General features: G+C 41.9%; 1 protein-coding gene across 2 annotated transcripts in view; it reads left to right on the top strand.

Annotated features, from left to right (window-relative positions):
- Window positions 1-19,185, top strand: part of LOC147701756 (uncharacterized) — a 157,216-nt gene that overhangs the window by 63,501 nt on the left and 74,530 nt on the right. For both annotated transcript variants that reach the window (XM_086930376.1, XM_086930375.1), the window contains exons 5-10: window positions 127-336; window positions 2,305-2,532; window positions 7,077-7,280; window positions 8,752-8,979; window positions 12,904-13,113; window positions 16,449-17,375. In XM_086930376.1, the coding sequence (XP_086786502.1) occupies window positions 127-336; window positions 2,305-2,532; window positions 7,077-7,280; window positions 8,752-8,979; window positions 12,904-13,113; window positions 16,449-17,375 (2,007 nt within the window). The remainder of the gene's footprint in view (window positions 1-126; window positions 337-2,304; window positions 2,533-7,076; window positions 7,281-8,751; window positions 8,980-12,903; window positions 13,114-16,448; window positions 17,376-19,185) is intronic.

Genomic DNA, 19,185 nt, shown 5'->3' with positions numbered 1-19,185 from the left:
GAGAACAAAACAAGGATTTACCTCCTCATGCAGTAATTTCAATTTGTTTTTTGTTATTAGCATACATACTGTTACCATGATCATCACAGTAATCAATCTGCATACGTTTTCTGTTCTGATTTGTAGGTCTTGGGGAAACATCCCTGTCCAGCTCCCAATGCAGCCTTGCATCAGGGGTTCAGACTCCATCATCAGATGTATTTTTAACAGAAAATAATGACACTCAATTGGAAAAAGATTGCAGTGACCATGCTATATTAGGAGATCTGCAGCCGCCAACCATCCAGGGTATGGAGAGTGCAGAGGCCAGCCCTTACATTGCCCATTATCAAGAAGGTATGAATGTTTTCTGTGTGTGTAACTGTCCACTGGCATACATAATTTTTCTTTTATATATACATGTTTATTTCCTAACAAGTGTAACAATATGATATTAGTAAAGAGGAACATTGTTGATAAATTTTTACAGATGTGATATTATTTTAGACTCCACTTATCCATTATTGTTTAGGTCTCGCATAGGCAGAGCTTGCGCTGTCTCTTTGAGACATGCTGCATTCAGAATATGGGCATGTAGCTCCGCCCACTTTCCACCTATCTTTTTAATTGCTTCCTGTCCCTGTCCTTGGTAAATAGTTTCTTTGAATTGGTCTATATGCGTAGTAGTTCCTCTTTAGTACAGTCTTTTCTCTTCTTGTAACCTCTAATAAGGACACCCCTGTTACATGTGTTGTCACTCTGTATGTTTTAATTACAGCTTTCAAGCACTATTTTCTTCAAGGGCTTTACACGCTCCCTTGCAGCGGTTTATTCTTTTTTTTATTTAACTGGTGTGACACGCCTCAGCACTAATAATGGCAGCCAAGATTTCCTTATGTTCCTTGCGATCGACTAACGCGGTTGCATGTCTTTTTAAAAATGTATTACCTTTTTTTTACAATGGCGGCACCTACACTTTAGTTTAAAACATCTTAAGCCAGAACGGTAATGTCACAATTATTTCAAAAGTAAAGAAATATTTCATTACTTTTGAATCAATCACGACACCCATGCTTTAGCTTAATATGTGCAAAGCCTAAGCGTGTGTGCAGCCATTGTAATAAAAGTAAAACAAGCGTGCAGCCGCCATTTGTTTTCGATTTGCTTATCTTTGTTACAATCGTGGCACTCGCGCTTTAGCTTTAAACATCTTAAGCTTTACTTCAAAAGTAAAAAAAAATGGAATTAAAAAAAATATTTATTTACTTTTGAAGAAATTTCAGCACCCACACCTTAGCTTACGAACTTTACAGCTAAAGCACAAGTGCCACAAAAGTGTCGAATTTGAAGAGTTTGAGCTATTGAGCGTAAACACTGCTTGCAAGTTTTCTAAACACATAAATAAATGGCATTGTCATTTACAATAAATGACCATGCATTTTATTTATGTGTTTAGAGAACCTGCAAGCAGTGTTTACGCACCATTTGTAGGTTTTCAAAACTCATAAATAAAAAGGATTATCATTTACAATGCCAATAGTACAGACTCTCGCAAATGTGAGACCTATTGCATTGCAAATGCTTGTTTGTCTTGATGATAAACCAGCAACAAAATATAAAGATGTTAAGGAGAAGTTATACATATTTTTATCTCAAGCCACTGAGTGGGCAAGTTTGGCAAATTTTACTTTCTATGCCCTTTCAGCTGTCCCCTGCTACATTGAAAACCTTTAGGCAAAAACGTTTGAAACAACGTCTTGCTTTCATCAAGGAATCTACATATGCAATTACGCCCTCCTGTATCAAAATTGAGAGAGTGGTATTCTTAGTTTCACTGCAATAGAGGAAATTGCAGTACTCCAGATGTGAACTTATGACCACTCTATCATGCTGTAAATAAATAAAAGAAAATAATGAACCAATCACCAAAATCTGATGGCTTTCTGTGTAGCCCAGAAATCTCATAATGTGTATTCTATTTAATGAATAAAGTAGATACCTATATCGGGAACTCTATGATCTGCAGTGGAGTGTGCACTTAATACCACTTCCAAGAATGCAGGGAGTCAACTGGAGTAGGTCCATATCGGCAGATGTGGTGCTCCTTGTTCTGTACCTTTAAACTATATAAAAGTCAATCAGCCTTGTTGCACTAGGGCCACTAGCTCATTATGTCAGCACCTTCCCTCAAGTTGCTCATTCTGTGCCATCTGAAGTGGTTTATCTCTAGCGCAGTCTGTATATGGTGTCTTATTAAAGGATATGGGGATTGCATTGGGACATTAAAGGCTCATCCTCTCTCAAAGACTCATTCTTCTTTTGCAGGGATCCAGAAGGCATCAGAGTTACTTGCCAATACTCTAAGTACCTTTGCCACTGGGCTGAAGCTTCGAAAGTTAAAGGAGGTTGTGAAGACCAAACATGGAACTGATCTGGATGAGCTCAGCAGAAGGATGGGTTGCGTAGATTTGCTTCATTTGCTGAAACATCTTCCAAACATCAAACTACTCCATCCTTCAAAACCGGCGAACTGTGTTGTCCAACTTCAAGAAGGTTTGTTATTGTACACAATATATCAGGACAGAGGACAGTACAAGAAGAAACTAATTTTTCATTAAGTAGTCCATGCTGCATGTTGGCTTTGAGAAGAGGGTGGAGGCATATTGATAATATACTTTTGTGAAAAACATAGTCCGGGTCCAATGGGCTAGTGAATCAACCAAATGAATATAAGACACTATTTCACTAAAAGGTGGGTCACAGAAGAAGTGATAGGAGTGTAGTGCTAACTCAGTCTAAGCAGTGGCATGGGAGAGTTCACCATACCTTCCCATGGTTCACAGAGTAACGAAGAATTTACTAATCCCAAGGTGCACATGAAAGCTGCTGGCTATGTGGAAGCACAACAGAAGAATGGAACATGAGAAGTGTATAATACTGTAAAGATGCATTCAAGCACTGCCAACACTTCTGTCTTAGAAACAGGCATAATAAGCAAATAGAGGGTCTGATATTTCCAATAATACGCAGGGCATAGCTCAATGATAATTTATACATTTTGCAATACATATTTATTTATTTATTTATAAAGTTTTATATAGCGCGCGCAATTAAATAACTTCCCACCCTATTCCCCTATAAACCCACATCCTACTATGGAACTAAAAATGCAAAATTATAACAACTAACATTTTTACACAGATAATAAAAACAAAAACAAATATTATACCAAAAATACATGCATCACACACATAAAAAATAAATACAAACATAATTACATTAATACAAAACTCTTGACCCCATCCCTAGTGCCATTGTCATTGACTTCTATACCCATTCTCTTTCCTATTGGACCACTCTGGTAAAGCACACTCACTTAGAAGAAGATTGTAGTGACCAGGCAGGTGATCAGCAGCTGCCAAACATTCAGGGTATGGAGAGTACAGAGGCCAGCCATTACATTGCCCATCGTCAAGAAGGTATGAATGTTTTTTGTGTTTATAAATGTCCACTGGGATACATACATTTTCTCCAATATATGTTTATTTCCTAACAAGTGTAACAATATGATATGAGAAAAAAGGAACAATGTTGATACGTTATTACCACTGTGATATTACTTAGACGGTCTTGAGGATAAGCCAGTGACAAAATATCAAGATCTTAAGGAAAAGTTATACATATCTTTATCTCAAGCCACCGAGTGGGCAAGTCTGGCAAACCTTTCTTTCTATGCCTTTTCAACTGCCTCCTGCCACATCTAGCCTGGTTGAAAACCTTGTGGCAAAAACATTTGAATCAGTGTCCTGATTTCATCAAGGGTTTTACACATGTAATTACGTCTTTCTATATCGAAGCGTGGACTGCAGTAGAGAAAATATGCAGCACTCTAGATGTGAATTTATGATTGTTGTGGCATGCTGTAAAAGAGCAAAATAAGTTGGAACAGAGGGGTTGGCCTAACGGCTAGGGCGCTCGACCTCGGTCTGGGGGACCTGGGTGCAAGTCTCAGTAACAAAGCCAAAACCTCCTGTGATTCTGGGCAAATCACTTACTCCGTGCCTAAAATGAATGTGTGTCCTCATGTAACGTAACTGGTGCTATGTAAAGCGCTCTGCTACCCGATTCGGTTCGGGTCTAGTTCGAGCTATATAAAACTCTGAAAAAAATAAAAAAACCTCTCCCTCTGTCAAGGCCCCCTTCCTGTCTTCTTCAAAACTGGGCTAATGCCATAAGTTAATGTCGCCATTCAGCGCTTTTTTGTCAAAAAGCACTAAAAACCTATGGCAGTGCTGAATAGATTCAGACTTAGCTTTCACACAAATGTCCAAGTCTGTCTAATTTAGTCAGATAATCAGAGCTTGCAATCTACATGTGATCCTACAGTAAGAATGGATCAACGTGGGCAAGACCAAAATTGTCATTTTTGGCAAATACCCCCTCAAAAAAGAAGTTTCATGGTCTCTGGGGGAGCACCGTATCGTCACTGCCCCATCCTACAACTATCTGGGCACCTGGGTCTCCGAGAATGCCTCTGCAGCCAAACATCTGAAGGAGCTTAAACCTAAAATTGACAAAACCATTCTGTCGCTAAGACGCTTATGCCACCGCTTGGACAGTCCCTCAACAGAACCAATGTTGACAGTGCTCCGGGCAAAACTGATCCCTGCCATTGCTTATGGGCACATAGCCTACCCTGGTGCATTTGACAAAGTGGTCAACGCGGCCCAGGCGAAAGCCTATAAGTTGGTGCTACAGGCCCCTAGATACGCAAGGAACACTAGATTAAGGCTAGAAATAGGCCTTAAGCGACCGGAGCTGGTATTATTGGGGGACCTTTTAAAACTCTATATTAGAGTACTGAAAGCACCAGAACATTCGCTAAAGCACTCCCTAAGATCAATCTTTGATGAGGTGGGCTCCCCCTGGTACTTAAAGGTAGGACAAGCTATTGCAGCATTGAAAATCAAAAGAAAGAGTTTGCCCCTGCACGAAATTCCTTTCTCAGCCTGGGCCCAAGCTGTTAAGCGCCAAGTCCGGATCATCTCCTTTGGACTTGACCTTGCATCTCTTCGGCAAAATCCACTAACTCAGGCCCTGGACAAATCATATATTCCAGGTAAACCCCAACCTTACCTGCAAGATCCAGTATCCACTTACGCGAGAAAGAAAATTTTGTACTTTAGACTTTTGGCCCTCAGGATTATGGACTTCAACCCCAAATGGGCCCGTACGGATGGCACCTTGGCCTGTCGTCTATGCAATTACCGTAGGGAATCCTGGCTACACTTGCTGTGCTGCTGCCCAAAGCTGGCCAATGACCGCCATCGCTTGCTGCTTCCGATTTTACGGAACACGGTCTATAGAACTTGTAGAGAGGCCTCGGACTGGTGCCTCTCAGTCTCCACGACTTGTTTGATAGCCAGAGTTGGGAAATTTATACACCAGGTAAAAATGGCACTCAACTCCCACTTAACGGCATTGTCTGCAAAGTAACCGGAAGCCTTCTGCCCCAGTTATCTAACCTGGGCTGGTATAAAGATCCATGAAGAATCCATCTTTCGTCAACAGCCCTTGGTACATGAATTGACTCTACCGAACTTTCATGTGCCCCCTTTTATCAGCTGGGAAACACTTGTACAACCTATGTATCACTCCTTTTAAAAGAACCCTATTTTGGACAGCTAATCAGGACTAATATGTTAGTATTTTAACTTAAAGTCACTCTCACCTTTATGTTTGGATGGGACATGAGAGTGGGGGAGTCGGGACGTTCATAAAGCTTTTTATTCTTTTTTTTGTTCATTTTTATACTGTAAAGATTTCAAGTAATCATGCAGTTTATTAATAAAATTATTATTATTATTAATTACAGTAAGAAAGCCTCAGAGTCCTGAGGTGTGTTAACGGATTTCCTATTTAAGTGGCTGCAGCAGAGAGCGGGAAACATCTTTTCTATTATGTTTATTTCCTAAGACAAATCAGCAGTGCTAAATATCTTTTCGTTCTTATAGACGAAGGGGCCATTCTTCATATATGCAGCAATTGTAATCTTTCTGGTTTCCTGATGATGTAACAGACATGCTGGTATTCGTCTAGGCTGGCCTTCTTTGCATCTGCACCTGGAGCACACTCTCTGGGTTCTTTTGAATTCCAGTGGCAGGGAAAAGTCAGGCACAAGTTTTCTCGGTGGAAGGAGCTACAGAATGCTATGTTATCATTCTATTCCTCAGATTCCGGCTCATCAAAATCCAAACGTTGTTCTACTGGCTTTGGACTTCCAGGCTCACTGACGTTTTGTGTAGAACCCACATTTCCTGACCATGTCTGGCATTCTGGCTATCTGGTCCAGCTTGTCCTTTGCCTCTGCACGTCATCATTCAGTGGAGTCATGTCTGAACTGGAAAGAGGTGTTGTTCAGCCTTATGGTCTTTACTTCTGAAATTGTTTTTGCTGTGCTGCCTCGTACCTCAGTAATAGAGGATTTAATGGAGAAGAGTTCCCCCATAATGGACTCCAGCATTACTTCTCTTTCTGTCCTTGTGGAACTAGACTGGGTTTGCCCATATTTCTTTGGATTCTCACTCAGTGCTTAAGCTAAAAGGAGTTGTTTTGGGTTTTTGAGGCGAAAAAGAGATGAGGCAATCTAGAAGGAAACTGTAAAGTCCTTCACAGTGTCCAGTCCTTGAAAGTAAGCCAGAAGGACCGACCTAAATGGGCAGACCATCATATGCATATTGACTGATGGTACTGTGACAGATGAGCTGTCGGTCAAAGGCTCCTGATGATGTATCCAGCAGAGACTCACCGGCAGAAAACCTGCTGCAAACTGCAAGTGTGTAGGGGCGAGAGGTCCACCAATTTGCATGGTTGCGCCGGCTCTGGCAAAGTGAGTTAATCGGCTACATATATCCATGGGAACCTAATCTCTGGAAGAGGATGGAATCTCTACATACTGGAATCAAGAGTGTGACCTGGGGACCAACACAAGGATTTCCCTGCTCATGCAATAATTTAAATTTGTCTCATGTTAGTAGCATACATGCTGTAACTATGATAGTAATCAATGTCTATAAAATCTTTGTTCTGGTCTGTAGGTCTCAGAGAAACATCACTTTCCAGCTCCCAGTGCAGCCTTGCATCAGGGGTTCAGACTCCATCATCAGATGTATTTTTAACAGAAACAAAGGCCACTCACTTTGAAGAAGATTGTAGTGACCAGTCAGGTGATCTGCAGCTGCCAAACATCCAGTGTGTGGAGGGTGCAGAGGCCAGCCATTACGTTTACCATCATCAAGAAGGTATGACTCTTTCCTCTGTGTGTAAATGTCCACTGGTGTACATACATTCTATTCAATATATGTTTATTTCCTACAAGTGTAACAATATGAGATGAGAAAAAAGGAACACTGTTGATACGTTATAACCACTGTGATATTATTTAGACTCCACATATGCATTATGTTATTGTCTTGAGGATAAGCCAGTGACAAAATATCAAGATGTTAAAGAAAAGTTATACATATTTTTATCTCAAGCCACCTAGTGGGCAAGTCTGGCAAACCTTTCTTTCTATGCCTTTTCAACTGCCTCCTGCCACATCTAGCCTGGTTGAAAACCCTGAGGCAAAAATATTTGAATCAGTGTCCTGGTTTCATCAAGGGTTTTACACACGTAATTGCGCCTTTCTATATCAAAATGTGGGCTGCAGTAGAGAAAATTGCAGCATTCTAGATGTGATTTATGATTGCTGTGTCATGCTGTAAATAAATGAAAGAAAATAATGAACCAATCACCAAGATCCGAAAGGCTTTCTGTGTAACCCAAATCTTCCATAATGTGTATTGAATGTATTGAGGAATGTAGATACCTACATTGGGAACCGTGTGATCCTCAGCAGAGTGTGCACGTAATACCACTTCCAAGAATGCAGGAATTTACTGGAGTAGGTCAGTATCGGCTGATGAACAAGTGAATTAAAGGGTGCTGTTTAGAGCCTGATTTCAAGTCACATTCATGAACTGGATTTGCTCCTGTTCTTATTCTTAGCCACATTATTTGAAGTATCTAAGAATAATAATAATCTCACCATTCTGCTTTTAAAACATTTTTGTCCTTGTGCATCAATAATGTGCTAATGCTGGCTAATAAGGCAGTTCACGGTATTAACACCTTAGCTGCTTCGCAAATATCCCTCCCCAGTGCTGCGCTGTCCATTGGAACTAGTGCTGAATGGACGTCCAATGGTCGTGCGCAGCACTGGGGAGGTAGCGCTCGTGACGACCGTTGGCCGTCAGCAGCGCTTAAGAGGTTAATGTCCCCACCACAGTTATGTTATGTTAGCAGGTATTTATTAAGCGCACGTACACCCTTGGGTTTCATGGCACAGTCCTCCACTTGGATCCTACCTAGGACAGGTTTATAACAGTAACATATAAGTTGTAGTACTTATTTAGCCAGGGAATAAATTGTGTTTTAAAATAAAGGCTATTATTACCTAATATATGCTATTTGACATGCAACAGTACAGATGCCCCACAGATTTTGTACTCCTTTTCTGTACTTTTAAACTATGTGAATGTCAATCAGCCATGTTGCCTTTGGGCCACTAGCTCATTATGTCAGCACTTTCCCTCAAGTTGCGCATCATGTGCCACCTGAAGAGGTTTATCTATAGTGCAGTCTGTACGCGGTGTCTTATTAATGGAACAAGTGTTTGCATTGGTACATTAATGGCCCCACCACTCTCAAAGCCTCATTCTTCTCTTGTAGGGATCCAGAACGCATCAGAGTTACTTGACAACACCCTAAGAACCTTTGCTACTGGGCTGAAGCTTCGAAAGTTAAAGGAGGTTGTGAAGACCAAACATGGAACTGATCTGGAGGAGCTGAGCAGAAGTTTGGGTTATGACGATGTGCTTCATTTGCTGCAACATCTTCCAAACATCAGACTACTCCATCCTTCAAAACCTGCCAATTGCGTTGTCCAGCTTCAAGGAGGTTTGTTATTGTAGAAAATATGTGAGGACAGAGCATCAAGCAGTCCATGTTGCATGTTCGCTGTGAGAAGAGGGTGGAGTCATATTGATAATATACTGGCTTGTAAAACATAGTCCGGGGTCAATGGGCTAGCGAATCAACCAAATGAATATAGGATACTATTTCCGTATATGCGGGTCACAAAAGAAGGGAAAGGAGAGTAGCGCTAGCTCAATCTAAGCAGTGGCATGTGGGAGTTCACCACACCTTCCCATGGTTCACAGAGTAAGGAAGCATTTACTGGTCCTAAGGCTCACATGAAAGTTGCTGGCCTATATGGAAGCACACCAAAAGAACGAAACATAAGATGTATATAATACTGTAAGGATACTCTCAAGCACTGCCAATACTTCTGTCTTCCATACAGGCATAAGAAGCAAATATAGAACCCGATATTTCAAATGATCCTTATGGTATAGCTCAATGCTAACTTGTAAATTTTGCAAGACATAGTTAAAGTGGCCAAGAGCAGCCTTTGTCAAAAAGTGCTGAAAACCTGTGGTAGTGTTGATTAGATTCCGACTTAGCTTTCACATGAAAGTCCAAGCCTGACTCATATATCCAGATAATCGGAGGTTACAGTCTAATTGTGATCCTGCAGTGAGAAAGGCTCAGAGTCCTTGGGTGTGAATCCCTGTTAACGGATGTCTTGTTTAAGAAACTGCATGCAGGTGGCAGGAAAAAGCCATTGTTTCCGGAGATAAATTATCACTGCTAAATATCTTATGTCTCTCATAGACAAAAAGGCCTATTAAGGTCTCGCCTATGCAGCACACAAGCGCTGCTTTGGAGTGACCTCTTGCACTCACTCCGTACTTTCTTGGAAACTCGTGCATGTAATGCACTGTTTCCAATCAGTATGCGTGCATGTATAGCGTTTACCTTGCGGGATCGAGCAGCGGCGCAATTTGTTTTCAATTATCACGCTTATCGTTGCTCGCTCCCACAAGGTAAAGGCTGTCCATGGACCCCCCTGTGTCTCTTTAGCCCACAGCTCTGTCAGCTCGGCGGGTCACTTTCTCACCGCACCATCTCTCTCCTCCCTCAGTTTCTCTGACCGCCTACCAGCTTCACGATGCATTAACTAACCATGAATGACTGTATGCAAAGCACTAGTGCCGGTGCTTAGCACTAACTGTTTTAAAAAGCAGGTGCGGGGACAAGTCGTTATCTCGCTATGGGGTTTTTTTTTAATCTGCTTTTCAGGTAACTTCAAAAAGACTCGCTATAGTTCTTTCTAAGTCCCATCATATCAGAACTAAAGCATTTTCAATATGTCATGGAACAAAGCTATATTTGTTACTTATTTTTTTTCTACAACCATAAACAAAACCAAGAGTCTCAGCCTGTTTTAGGTATAATGTTACTTGTTGTGATATATATCTAAATGCAATTACTGGAGCAGCAAAACACCAGTCGCACAACACACTATGCTAAACACTATTTTTAAGTTAGTGATTGCTGCCCGTGGATGGTGCTAAGTTAGGGCCATTGTAGGCAGCTGCCTTATGGCACCATGTAATGCGACACTTCCCCATCATGGGGCGCAGTTTCAGTTGTTGCATGTGAAACACAAATCACAGCAATGAGCACTACGCTCTCTGAGCTTCACCATGCTTCACCATGCATTAACTAACCATGAATGACTATATGCAGAGCACTAGTGCCGGTGCTCAGCATCAACAGTTTTAAAAAGCAGGTGCGGACGGGACATTATCTTGCGCTCTATTTTTGCTGTCACCACGGTTGATTTTTTTGCTGGAATACCAGACTTCATTGCTTTTCAGGTTACTTCAAAAAGAAATAGTTTTTTCTAAGTACTCTAATTGGGTGTTTTATATGTGCAAAACAAATGTAACAGCAAAATAATCAAAGGAAAAAGTGTATATTTATACACTACACCATTCGCAAAATTCATTTACGTTTTTTTAATTACAATTCAACATTCTGCCGCTTTAATTTGCTACACTCATTAGTATTCTTTATATGTACACAGCGCTTTGATTGTACAAAAATAACGCTTAAAATAAGGTCTATCTCTCTCACTAACTAACTCTCTAACTCTCTCTCTCACTAAGTGGCTCTCTCTATCTCAGAAACTCTCTATCATTAACTCACTCACTAACTCACTCTAACTCTCACACTCACTAATTAACTCACTCTCTCAACCTCTCTCTCACTAACTCTCTCTCTCTTGCTCTCTCTCTCTCTAACTCAATCTCTCACTAACTAACTTACTGTCTCACTAACAAACTATCTCTGTCCCTCTCATTGTCTAACTCTCTTTAAAAACACTATTTCAAACTATCTCACTCTCTCAAAACTAACTCTAATTTCTCTCTCTTATGCACTCTCTCTCAATACCTAACTCTCTATCTCTCTCACTAAATAACTCTCTCTCACTAACTAACTAACTCTCTCATTAACAAACTAACTAACTCACTAACTACCACACTAACTGATACACAGGTACTATTTCCCAAACTTCAGCCTCCTGTTATTTATGCCCCCCATAACAACAAAAAAACGATAACAAGCAAGCAGGCACAAGCAAAAACAAGTTACCAACATTTATAAGACAAAATTAGATGTACACATTATTTAAGAGTAATACTTTTTTATATGGTCTTTCACTTGCATGTAATTCTTTCTTGGGTATATATAAGGTAACAAAAATGCTATCAACACTTCTTTATTGTATATTTTCAGCATTCTGCAAACTAATGTACAGCACAGCTTAAAAACATAAGCAAAGTCAATATCTGTAGCTAAACACTTATAAGGTCCCAAAGGAGACCTATTGGCAATGCCAATGCTTGTTTCTTATACACCTGTGATAGTCTGTCTAGCTTGCTGATGATGTAACAGACATGCTGGTATTGGTCTAGGCTGGCCTTCTTTGCATGTGCACCTTGAGCACACTCTCTGGGTTCTTTTGAATTACGGTGGAAGGGAGAAAGTCAGCAACAGGATTTCTGGGTGGAAGGAGCTAAAGAATGCTAGGTTATCACTCTGTTCCTCAGATTCCGGCCCATCAAAATCCAGACATTGTCCCACTGGCTTTCTTCTTCCAGGCTCACTGACTTTTGGTGTAGAGCCCACATTTCCTGGCCCTTGTCTGGCAATCTGGCTATCTGGTCCAGCTTGTCCTTTGCCGCTGCACGTCAGCATTTAGTGGAGTTACGTCTGAACTGGAAGGAGGTGATGTCCACCCTTATGGTCTTTACTTCTGGATTTGTTTTTACTGTGCTGACTTCTACCTCAACAATAGAGGATTTGATGGAAGAAAGTTCCCTCATAATGGACTCCAGCATTACCTCTGTGTCTATCCTTGTGGAATTAGACTGGGTGTGGCCATATTTCCTTGGATTCTCACACATTGCTTAAGCAAATAGGAGTTGTTTTGGAGCGAACAAGAGGCGAGGCAATCTAGAAGGAAACTGTAATGCCCTTCACAGTAACCAGTCCTTGACAGTATGTCAGAAGGACCACCCTATATGGGCAGACCATCATATGCATACTATGGCAGATGTGTTGTCAGTCAAAGACCCCTGATGATGTATCCAGCAGAGACTCATCGACAGGAAACCTGCTGCAAACCGCAAGTGTGTTGGCCTGAGTGGTCCACCAATTTGCATGGGTGTTCCTGCTCAGGAAAACTGAGTGAGGCCCATAGAAGCTAATCAGCTACATATATCCATAGGATCCTAATCTCTGGAAGAGGATGTAATCTCTGCAGACTTTGATCAAGTGTGACCTGGGAACAAAACAAGGATTTGCCTACTTATGCAATAATTTCAATTTGTCTTATGTTAGTAGCATACATACTGTGACTATGATCATCACAGTAATCAACATGTATAAGATTTCTGTTCTCTTTTGTAGGCCTCAGGGAAACATCACTTTCCAGCTCTCAGTGCAGCCTTGCATCAGGGTTTCAGACTCCATCTTCAGATGTATTTTTAAGTGAAAAAAAGGCCACTCAGTTTGAAGAAGATTGTGGTGACCAGGCTGCATTAGAAGATCTTCAGCCGCCAAATATCCTGTGTGTGAAGAGTGCAGAGGCCAGCCATTACTTTGCCCATCATCAAGAAGGTATGAATGTTTTCTGTGTTTATAAATGTCCACTGGCGTTCATGCATGTTCTTCAATATATGTTTATTTCGTAACAAGTGTTTTTTTGTCTTGATGATAAACCAGTGGCAAAATATTGAGTTGTTAAAGAGAAGTTATTCATATCTTTATCTCAAGCCACTGAATGGGCAAGTCTGGCAAACCTTTTCTTCTATGCTTTTTAAACTGCCTCCTGCCAGATCCAGCCTTGTTTAAAAAGCTTTTGGGTAGAATGTTTGAATCAGTGTCTTGGTTTCATCTAGCGCTTTACACGTTTAATAACTCACTCCTATATCTTAACTGAAAGAATAGAATGCGCTAAGCTTGACTGCAGAAGAGTAAATAGGCATGTGCGCCATGTGGCACACAGACATGCCCTAAGGGCATGTCTGTCTGTCACATGGCTAAGTGTGCATGCACACATGTGCATGCACACGTGAAATCGGTATTTTACCACACAATAGGATTGTGTGGTAAAATACCGATTTTGTAGGGCCTTTGGGACTCAGAAGAGTCCCACCTATATCTGAGATTTACCGAATCGGTAAAAATACCGATTCGGTATTTTACAGAATCGGTAACTTTACCGAATCGGTAAAGTTACCGATTCTGTAAAATTGTGCCCCTACATTTCAAATCATGTATACCGGTCGGTAACGGCCGAAAATACCGATTTTCGTCCGTTACCGACCGACCTACATCTGGCCAGATGTAGGTAGGAACGATTTACCGATTTTAAATTACCGAATTTTACCGATTCGGTAATTTAAAATCGGTAAATCAATGGGTCCGACATGTAGGTATTCCAGATGTGCTGGAATACCGAATCGGGTGAATTCGGTATTTACCGATTCGGTAAATACCGAATCGGTAATGCCCATTCATTCCTATGAGCTTTTAAGCCCATAGGAATGAATGGGCATTACCGATTCGGTATTTACCGAATCGGTAAATACCGAATTTCACAAGGGTGCAGGGGGTGTCACTTTGACACCCTCTGGCACCCCCAAAACAGGCACGGGTGCCATGTGGCAGGCATACCTGCCCTAAGGGCAGGTGTGCCTGTCACATGGCATAGGTGTGCATGCACACCGGAATCGGTATTTTACCATCAAATTGGATTTGATGGTAAAATACCGAATCGTTAAGGCTCCTGAGACTCTGAAGAGTCCCACCTACATATGGGTGTCTCCGAATCAGTAAATTTACCAATTTTTTATTTTACAGAATCGGTAAAATTACCGAATTGGTAATTTTACCGATTCGGTAAAATAATGCCCCTACATGCCATTCACCTGTTTACCGATCGGTAACGGCCGAAAATACCGATTTTCGGCCGTTACCGACCGACCTACATCGGGCCCAAAGAGTGTCTCTTATAATCTATAGGCCAAGATCATGGTGCTTGTGTAGTGGAGTACTTGGGCAACACATTTAGGGCCCGATGTAGGTAATATTGATTTACCGATTTTTAATTACCGAATTTTACCGATTCGGTAATTGAAAATCGGTAAATCAATGTGGTTGACATGTAGGTATTTCCAGATGTGGAAATACCGATTCTGTAACATTCGGTATTTACCGATTCTGTAAATACAGAATCGGTATTTCCCATTGATTCCTATGGGCTTCAAAGCCCATAGGAATCAATGGGAAATACCGATTCTGTATTTACAGAATCGGTAAATACCGAATTTTGCAAGGGTGCAGGGGGTGTCACTTTGACACCCTCTGGCACCCCACAAATAGGCATGTGCGCCATGTGGCACACAGACATGCCCTAAGGGCATGTCTGTCTGTCACATGGCTAGGTGTGCATGCACACATGTCCATGCACACCTGAAATCGGTATTTTACCACACAATAGGATTGTGTGGTAAAATACCGATTTTGTAGGGCCTTTGGGACTCAGAAGAGTCCCACCTACATCTGAGATTTACCGAATCGGTAAAAATACCGATTCGGTATTTTACAGAATCGGTAACTTTACCGAATCTGTAAAGTTACCGATTCTGTAAAATTGTGCCCCTACATTTCAAATCATGTATACCGGTCGGTAACGGCCGAAAATACCGATTTTCGGCCGTTACCGACCGACCTACATCTGGCCCTTAAAGTTTTCCACAGATTGACTGGGGAATTTTTGCCAAAAGTGAACCTGCCGTGAGTGGAGGTGAACTGTAGCAAAAATGCTAAAAAAAAGTGTGAACTAGTTGGTCAAGCACTCTCTTAATGGTACATCAAGGGGATCATTGTCAAAATAAGCCAGTGTCATAATTTTGTGTGACTGGGAAGTGTGGCTTTAATAAACTCAGTGTAAGAATCTGATATACTGGATTTATAAACATCTCCATATTATGTTTTCAAATGTGTGAAATCCACATTAGTAGACTTATCCTATTATCAACCCACTTAACTGACCATACAACAAATCAGAAGGTTTATAGATCATAATTATTTAATGAACTCAAAATCTAACACTAAGGGCCTGATTAGGATCGCGGTTTTCCCGCATCCTCTGGGCCGGCGGAATCCACCGCCGGCCCGGAAGATGCGGAAAAACCGCTGCGGAGGCACAGAAGACCCACCGCCAAATTAGGATGGCGGTGGGTCTCAACATCCGTCCGCTGCTTTTCCACCGCGGTCGCCTTCCAACCGCGGCGGAAAAGCTCTAACATGGCTGGCGGTGTCTGTCCGACACCGCCAGCCATATTAGGATAGCGGAAAACATATGCTTTTCCAGGGCGGCTTTTCCGCCGTGGAAAAGCATACAGAGATTGCCTTTGGGGGCCCGTTGCGGGCCCCCTTGGTGACGAGGGGGGTGGGGGTGCACATGGGGGGTACCTATGGTACCCCCCTGCATTTGCGTGGACAAAGCGGCGGGCACCGCGCGGTGCCTGCTGCTTTGTGCACGCAAATGCCATGCATGCTTTTTTAACATTGCGGCGGGTGCAGCTTGAAGCTGCACCCGCCGCAATGTTAAAGATTGAGGATGTGACCGCCACCCTGGCGGTCACATCCTAATCTGCACGGAGGGACCTCCGCAGCCCCTGCGGACGGTCCCTCCTACTCAATGGTGGCGGACGGACTCCGGTCCGTCCGCCATCATAATCGGCCCCTTAGTATGGCATGCTTCTTCCCAGAAATTGAAAGCTTGTTTTCATGGTGATTTTCATTGCTTAGCACTATTTTTGGTCCAGATGTTTTGTTCTTTAGCCGAATATGTTTACCATTTCCTTCTAACACTTTTTGTAACTTTTATGTTTTTTCCTTTGGTAATAAAAATATACTCAGTGGGTTTTCCTTCCTTCCATTAGATTCCAAACGTGCTGGTGGGTGCAAGAAATTAAACCATGAGGAAAGGGGGACTGTTCCATCCAGAAGTCAGTCAGCATCTACAAAACCTAAACCTCAAAGCATGGCCCTTATGCCAAGACCGTTGCCATGCGACTCATCAACAATTCCTGGCTCAATTCATCCCCAAAACAACATTCATATTCACAATAAGCCTAAGCAATCATTCACAAAGCATTCAACTACAACTAATCAAGTGCAAAGAAAAGACAAAAATAATCTAGCCAGGAGAAATTCATTACCCACAAAATCTCAAGCCTCAAAAGAAAGTTCGATCAAATATCCATTTCAAGTGCAAAAGCCTTATTTGAATAAAAAAACTGCAGATCACCATAACGTTCAACACCAAGAGAAATCTTACACCCCACAAGTATCCAGACTGCGAACAGCAACACTCTCATATTCAAGTGTAGTCTCGCACAACATTTCAGAGGCTCCTGTGAATAGGCCTCCATTAAATAATTCCCCAGCGTCTTATTCCACCAGCATACACTACATAGATGCTTGCAAAAGCCAGCATTCTGCACACAACTTTGCCCCACCAATTTCCGATTTTCCCCATCTTTCAGAGAAAACTCAAATTGGATCTCAGTGTTCTAGGCCATTGGAAACTGATGACTTGTTGACATCGGGGAAGAATTCAGAGGAGTTGAGGAACAACATTCTCTTTTTGCTTGAGGCATATCCAGAAGGAATGTCACTTTTTCAGTTTCAGAACACTTACAGGTGCATGTTCCATCATATGCTTCCATTAAACGGCTACATGTCTGTCAAACAGATGCTGGAGGAGATGAAGGAGGTGCTCAGAATGGAAGACCGTGGGATTCAGCACTGGGTGTTTCCAGTCTCTTCACATGCACCTTCTACCGAAAGGATGGATGAAGAGTTAGGTATGTTTCTCTGCAACAAAAGGAAAATCTCTACTTAAAATATCCTCAAATCTACATGCGGTTAAAGTGGGGTCTAGCATTATTTATCCATTATTGTTATAGAAAGGAAAAGTTAAATGGAACAAAACTTTTTCTGTAATGTGCAATAGAATTACATATTGCTGTAATTCTTAATACATCATGCAGCCTTTATTAAGGGATATCAACCACAGACTTAAAGGTGTTGTGTTTGAAACCCTGCACCATGACTATCAGAACATGGCTTATGATTTTTGGCTTGTGAAATACTGGTTAATAACTGTTAAAGTTACTGGTAAAACACTGATGTGATGATTGCTGTGGGCTGCCATTGATTATTTTATTTAATATTTTTAATATAACTCTATTGCATCCCAGAGGGTGTCAGTCCACTTTGCAAAAAAGAGAAAGTTAGTATGAATGCATGTTTCTTTATGGTGTGTGTACAGAGCTAGAGAGGAGGAAGTGACAAACGTAGTGTTGAAGGCAACTCAGGGAGAAAATGTGAGAGAGAGGGAGGACATAAAGGAGGAGTCCGGTTTATAGACGGAGAAGTGTCCATCTGTAGAAAGTGGAAAGGTGGTGGTTATACTTTCAAGTGAATACCAAATAGTTGAGTTTTCTTTTTCTTTCTAAAATGTACAATGCATTTTGGTTCCTCATTTCTTCACTTGGACACTTTTGCAAAGATGGGTCAGCTTCTGAAATAAATTTAAATGCCTCTTTTGGAACTGGCACTTTCTGGTTGGCTGTCGCGATGCCCTAGCTAGGCAGAACGTACCACTCCCATAATGGGGTCGAGATTACACACACTGTATAACCTGCACTAACCCTTGGGTAGCTTGGCACTAAGCATTCAGGATTACCACAGAGGCAATGTGTAAAACATTGGTACAGCACTCACTCACGATAAATAAACTGAGCGTCACAAAAGATACTTCACATGTGATGTATGTAAATAACGTATGTACTCAACACACACGAAAATCAACACAACCTGAACATCATGTATTTCTGGGCATAAATCACACTTGGAATTATTACTAGCAGTCGTTGGCCCAACCATGTTAAAATTACATCAGTAATATGTACACTTGGGAAAGATCCTACTATATAGCCCATTCCCACCCCTAGCACCCTTATGGGGTGCAACAAGTTGTCAACCCCAGTTCCATCCTAGCAATTCTTATAATTCAAAACCACACAGGCAAAGGGTTCATCCTGGCTCACAACTATATCAGAAATATGTGCATACAAGGAAAGATGCCACTTTTTAGCTACAGTGCGGGCCGAGACGTCACGGGTAAAACCAAGGCAACACTGACGGCCAGTGTTCTGAATACCAGGCGGTTGCAGACTGTCACTCCCTCACACACACACTCCGCACCGATATGCGGAGCAACGGATATTAGGCAGGTCTGTACAGAAGGCACTCACACACATCTGTAAAGAACACACTCGCACACATATACAGTCAGCACACTAATAGTGTGCACTGATACCCAGCAGGTCAGTTGATAACACACTACAGATCCCGTGGCCCCAAGCCTCTCCCCCCCTACAAATCATCCTGACTGTCCTACACCCACTGATTGGAGATGACCCATCCTTCCCCCCAGGGCATTAGGCCAGACGCGGCCGGAGTCACACTTAGTGTCTTAGTGAAGCAGGTGGGGGTAGGTTGCAGGACTAATTAGGAAGCCACCATCAAATGGGGGATGGGCACCACCCAGGAAGTTCACCCACAGGATGCGTAGCAGAAGCAGGCTGAGGGCCTTCAGGCACCACCCCA

This window comes from Lissotriton vulgaris, chromosome 7 (assembly GCF_964263255.1).
Source record: "Lissotriton vulgaris chromosome 7, aLisVul1.2, whole genome shotgun sequence".
Classification (NCBI taxonomy): domain Eukaryota; kingdom Metazoa; phylum Chordata; class Amphibia; order Caudata; family Salamandridae; genus Lissotriton; species Lissotriton vulgaris.
This window is presented reverse-complemented; position numbering and strand designations above follow the sequence as displayed.